Here is a 6,193-nt window from a genome sequence, read left to right as displayed (position 1 = left end):
CGCGCACACGCAGGCGCGCATGTGTAATGTATGACTTGGTCATGTAATAGCAATATATCGATGACCAAGTCATACGTTTTGAAATGTTGAACTGTGAGTTAGGTATGTGTGTGTGTGCATGTGTGCATGCAAATATATGAACATACACGTGAAAAGCCACATAGGTCGTGGACGTGCACACACACACAGGGGCTACATAGCCCTGTACTATGTATGTACGTATGATTATATATGTATATTATATATTCCGTTTAAAAATTGAAAACATGTGAACTAATCATGGGAAAAAAGACAAAATTAATAAATAAGGAAGCTAAATAGCAATACTTTCCAGAAATTAAAGAAATATCAAATTCACTGGCAATTCTACTTAGACACATTAACTAAACAGGATACTTTTGCATAATTAAGAAAATAAGCCAATTGGGTTTTTTTGTTTTGTTTTTTTCATTCTGAAGAAAGGAATGCCTAAATTATTCTAAATATGTTAGCAATTGTGGTCTTCATCATACATAAATCAGTATGGTCAACTGAATGCCACATTTCATAACAACGGTGAAAAGACCTTTCTTTAAACTTGAAATACCTTGCCTAATGTTGTCAAAGTTGACTAATTTTCTGAATGAGCTCCAAAAAGCTTCATTATGAGACTATTTCTACACACATAGTCGTCAGTGGATTGTATAACAAGGCAGACATGCCTTTCTTTTCTCTTTGCTTTTTTTAACTTTGTACTGAAATATCTTGGCAATATGTATGCAGTATTCATCACTATAACCTTGCAAGAAAAAAAAACTGTTGGTATTTCTCTCCCTATGCAACATAATACATATACTAACAACAACAACAACAACCAAAATGAGCTGACACTACAAAACATAAAATGCCTCAAAATGTTGCCAGTTAATGAAAGTGAGACCCACTACAACTCTTAAACAGTTAATCAGTCTGACCTTCTTTAGCAAGCTGCCAATTTCACATTTAATGAACTTAAAGCCACAGAGAATCAAAAAATAGATTTTAATTTGACTGCAGAATATTGGAACAGATTTTGATAAAGTGCAAAAATCCAGTGAACTCAGGTTAAATTTATTTCAACCCTACCTAGGCTGAATATTGAGGAGGAAGATCTGGAGTAGCTCCCAGTTGTGCTGTGTAAAATAATATTGAAAGAGCACCTTACCGTACCTTATCTCCAAGTAGGACACACTGATACATTCCATAATTTCTTGCCTCTAGTGCTACTCCTAATTTAACATAAGGTCAACTACAGGAATATGAAGGTTATATTCATATTAATAAAAACAATATCTTAATCATTTGGGTTTTCTTCTAAACTTACTGACCAAAAGATAATACACAACATGCATTTACACTTTTCTGGCATAGAAAAAGAAACAGGAATGTTTCTGAAATGTCTGTCTATGTCATTTTCTCAAGTAACAACTGTTTGCATTTGCACAAAGTGAGTAACTGAATATGGAAGTCATTCCATCAGATCCTTTCTACAAAAAAAAGGTATTTTTGTGTTAAGCAGTAATTGTAACTTTTAGTTTCATAACTCAAAGTAGCAAAATATTTTTAAAAATTGATATTCTCCTTATAACTGTTTTGACGGGAACTTTGCACAATAATTACTCAATTGTAATATTTATTCCTTGGCCTGATTTTTTTCTGAAATTGTCAATATTACTCAGCAATGAAAGAGAATATTGTGCTCAGATACCAGATAGTTAAAAGTAATGCTAAACAAAAATAGACTTTGCTAAAGACTGTACTGACTGGGCTGATTTACAATCAAAACCAGGAAATGAAGTGGTAATTCAGAGGTTGCTGATTACACCTCCACATTTCACCTAATTAATTTTATAGGAGGCAAAGTTCTCGAAAATAACAAGATGATCAAATGTACAGATATAAAACCTGTAACCTCAACATTTTCTATGCTCTTAAGGTAAATTATTGCTAATTAACAAGAATTATATACTAATGTATGAAATACCTCTGGCACCGTGTTCATTACAAAACATTTGGCTCCTGATGCTCTGAGAGACAGCAAAATGTGTTTTTATTATTTCTGCTGTTTTTAAAAAAAACTTGCCACTGATTTGCAGTATACATCTTTTTAATTTTGGGGCAATCAAAAGCTCCTTCCTGGGTATCTAATCATTTGTCTATTTTTTTAATGGAAATTGCTCTTCCATAAACATGTATTTCTACAAAAACAACGAGGAGTCTGGTGGCACCTTAAAGACTAGCAGATTTATTTGGGCATAAGCTTTTGTGGGTAAAAAACCCACTTCTTCAGATGCATGTATTTCTAGCCTCTCTCTCCCCCTTCCCCCATTCCCCACCAACATCCACCAAAATAACACCATCTTCTATATCAAGTTAAATGGATTTTTGTCTCAAAAGACGTGTGTGGGACGCAATGGAAGAAAAAGCACCAGTTCTGCGTTGGGGGGGGAGGGGGGAATGTATCAGTATGGATTCAGCAAGACAGAGACGTCTAAATACCCCAGTAGCAGACAGGGCTGTGTCCAGCTGAGAAGACAAAAAAGAAAATCAGGGGAGAAAGAGAGAGTGACTGTCTAGTCCAAGTTTGCCTTCAAGTGTGGGATTGTCTTACAGTCTAAGGGAACAAATGATGGCTAATAATGTGGGCTAGTGGTCGGCGTTTTAAAACAGACAGAAAGCGGGAGCGCGGTGAGGGAAGGAAGGAAAGAAAAACAGGGGAGAGCGAACTTGGAAAGGACTGAGCAAGCGGCACAATGGGAGCAGCGTGGATCGGAAGCCTAGTGCAAACACGTGCGAGCCAGCAAGGTGCCTTCTCCCCTTTCGGATGGGGCCGAGCTCAGCTCGGCTCCCGCTTCTCCACCCCAACCCAACCCCCCTGCTCAAGAGGATTGCCTTTGCCTCGGATGGGCCGGTAGCGAGAGTTTAAATGACCCGATCCGCTTTTTTTTTGGGGGGGGGAGAACAAAAGCAGATGTGTCCAAGTAAGCAAAACAAACACAAAGTCACCGAAGAGAAGGTGCCACTCGACTCCCCCGGAGACCCTAGGCTTCCCCTTCGAAAGAGTGTTTCAAGCTTTTTTTTTGGGGGGGGGGGGGGGTCTTTTGCTTTCCATGTGCCACAGCATCGTGCAAAGCTACGACTAGACGGAAGGGATCCCAGCCAGCCCAGCGCCGCCTGGAAAGGCTCCCAAGCCCCTCTGTGACCCCCACGGTTTGATCGGCCGTCGGGTGAGAGAGGGGAAATGAAGGGCCAGCTTGCTAGTCCTCGCGATCCTCGGAAATCGTTTGCTGCTCTGAACGGACTGGGACGGAGTAAAACAAACATTACTGGGTCTTTTCTCCAGTGTGGGGTCTACGGGCTGCGTTCCTGTTTTCTTACCAGCCATAAAACAAGGCAAAATTAAGAACAAAGAAAGGAGGAGGGGGGAGAAAGAAAGGGGGAAAGGGGGGGAAGAAAGAAAGAAAACCCGCCCTCCCTCCTTCCTAAACGAGAATGCCGAGAATTAAAGACGTGGTGAAACTGATCAGGTTCAAGTTCGTTGGGCTTTTTTGATCTTGTTCTGCCTCCTAGCGACTGAAACTCACATGCAAACCTATCCTTAACCATTTTTTTAAAATCCAACTCCACACACATCTCGCCCGCCCCCCCCTTCTAAGCCCCCCAGATCTCAAAGGGAGAAATATACCAAATGGCAATTACACTGCCAGCAAAAAAAATTAATAACTTAAATATGTATCTGTATATTACATACGGAATTGCCAAGTCAGGGGGAAACCCAGCACGACTGGGGAAGGATTTGGGGATGTAGATCTAATCTTTCAATTATTCTGTGACAAGTGAGTCTAACACACGCGCGCACACAAACCCTAAGGATGAATGCACTCTGGTATATATATATATATTTTTTTTTTAACGTAACATAGGTTACTAGTGTCGGCACCAGTTTCGGCAGCTCGCGGAGGAATGGGGCGGAGGGGGGTGGGTTCCTGCAGCATGTTCTGGAAGAGATAGCACCTCCAGAAATGTGACAGTTATGTTGCAATACATAACATAACACAACGTTTTGCATTTCAAAAAGTTCTTAGAACTGGTAGCAAATGACTAAAACAATGAGGGGTGGAGGCAAGAGAACCGTAAAGGTGTCTTACTTTAAAGAAAACTTTACGAATGCAAATATTTTGGCTTCCCCTGGCTTTACGGGAGCTGTTTTATCCAAAGCGTTAACATTCTCCAACGGACTATGTGCAAATCTTGTTCCAAATATCTAAGCATCTGAGTGGGGAAATTGCATTGTAAACTTTTACAGAGAGAGAGAGGGGGGAGGGGGGAGGTTGTTTGCAGACAGCGAAATTGCACTGAAGCAGACGGTCCCTAGGAGGGGAGAAAAACACCTGGAATACGGGGGAAAATAAAATACAAACGTGCATCTTTTTGCTTTCCCACCGCCCAAAAAATAAAATATTTTCTCTCTTCTTCCCTCCCACCCGCTCCAGATCCGAGTTCCCTTTTGTTGTGTATGCAGCGACCTTGCTTACCTTGCATCCAGCTTTTGTGTTTTGTTGGGGGGGAGGGAGTGGAAGAGTGGGAGGATTTTTGTGACGAATAGTATTTTTTTAAAATGTCCCCGGGAGTGTATTTTTTTTTTAATTTGATCGTGACACTGACGATAGTTGGTTGGGTTTGGGGTTTTGTTTTTCTGTGTGTGTGCGTGTGTGTGTGTGTGTGTGTGCTTTGCTTGGGTTTGCTCTTGTCTCTGCTTGTTGGCAGGAGGCTCCCCGCACACGCGGTGCTTGTAAACATTCAGACACGAGATTTTTCCCAATCAAAATCCACTTCCACTTTTTTTGAAAATCTTCCAAAAAATAGTAAGCGAGAGAGGAGGGAATTCCTCTCGCTCGCTCGCTCTGCTCCGTGCAGCCGAGCCAAGCAGCCCAAGTTTGCAGGCAGGAGTTGGGGGGAGAGGGAGGAGGGGAGGAGTGGGGGGAAGGCTGGCATGAGTCGGTTGGCTGGGGGAAGGTCCGATTGTGGCGGAGCCCCGGGGAAAGCCAACGATGGCTCCGGACAGCACAAGCAGCCGCTGCTGCCCCTTTTGCCCTTTCGCCGCGGAGGGAAAAGAGGCGCAGGAGAGAGCGGGACAAACACCCCACGTCTGGGAGCGGAAACAAAAGGGGGGACATTGCCCTCCCCCCCCCCTCGCCGGTACGCAACAAGATTTCGCTCGGGAGAGATGGGGATCTGGCTAAAACCACTCGCCCCTAGACTTTTCTTCTCACTCCACTTGACCATAATCTCTTGTCTGTCTGTCTGTGCGTCCAATGTCCAGTCTGTCTCTCCTGCTGGGATTTCTTTGCACTTCCCCCCCACCGCAAGAACAAATTCTGCACCTCGCTGCAAACTGGGAGTGTTGCTGTTTTCCCAAGTCATAATGGCACAATTTAAAAAATAAAATAAAATAAAATCAAAGGGGGGGGGGCGGTGAAAAAGAAAAGAAGGAAGAGAGAGCGAGAGAGTGAGTGAGAAGGGGGCATGCTCCAGGAGCAAAGAAAAGAAAAGTGATCGAGGTGATTTAATTAGAGAGAGGCGGAGAGGGGGGAAAATTCCGAGCCAAGGTTTAGTGCATTTCCACCCCTCTCGCCCGCTTTCTCCGCTTCTCCGAAATAAAATAACCCGCGCGAAGGAGGCATGAAATAAATGCACGTTGCTCTTTGGGTTACTTACGCGAAAATTCCCGCTTGCTTAAGTGCTGGGGTTTGCCTTGCTTGCGGCGAGACATGGTGGGTTGGTGGCTGCGGTGGCTTGTGAGCCGCTCGGTTCACATCGGGAGAGCCGGGTGAGAAAGGAAGGAGACTCCAGAGAAAATATCTTCATCAATGTCTTTTGACATCCAAAATAAATTAGAAATAATACAAAGATGGCGCAGGGAAGATGAATTGTGGGATAGCAGTCATGGCTTTTTTTTTTTTTTTTTTTTGTGCAAGAAAAAAAGAGAGAGAGAGAGGGAGAGAGAGAGAGAGAAGGAGAGAGAGAGATGAAAAAAATGGCAAAAGCCCCCCTGAGCTGCAAGTTCAAGTGCGGACGTGACGTCCCTGCGAACTTGAACGTCAGGAGCCTGGATGGACAGAGACATACAAAACATGGGCAGGGCAAGCTGGAGAGAGGGGGAGGAGGGAAGAGG

At 43.2% G+C, this 6,193-nt stretch overlaps 1 protein-coding gene across 3 annotated transcripts in view; it reads right to left on the bottom strand.

Moving 5' to 3' along the window:
• BCL11A (BAF chromatin remodeling complex subunit BCL11A) overlaps nt 1-5,906 on the bottom strand; it is a 95,013-nt gene extending 89,107 nt beyond the window's left edge. For all 3 annotated transcript variants that reach the window (XM_026653224.2, XM_024194891.3, XM_024194890.3), the window contains exon 1: nt 5,737-5,906. In XM_026653224.2, the coding sequence (XP_026509009.1) occupies nt 5,737-5,791 (55 nt within the window). In that variant the 5' untranslated portion in view covers nt 5,792-5,906. The remainder of the gene's footprint in view (nt 1-5,736) is intronic.
• Between the last annotated feature and the right edge of the window lie 287 nt (nt 5,907-6,193).

This window comes from Terrapene carolina, unplaced genomic scaffold (genome assembly GCF_002925995.2).
Source record: "Terrapene carolina triunguis isolate 2854851 unplaced genomic scaffold, T_m_triunguis-2.0 Scaffold132, whole genome shotgun sequence".
Taxonomy (NCBI): Eukaryota; Metazoa; Chordata; order Testudines; family Emydidae; genus Terrapene; species Terrapene triunguis.
The sequence above is the reverse complement of the archived record's forward strand: the minus strand, read 5'-3'. Positions and strand labels throughout refer to the sequence as shown.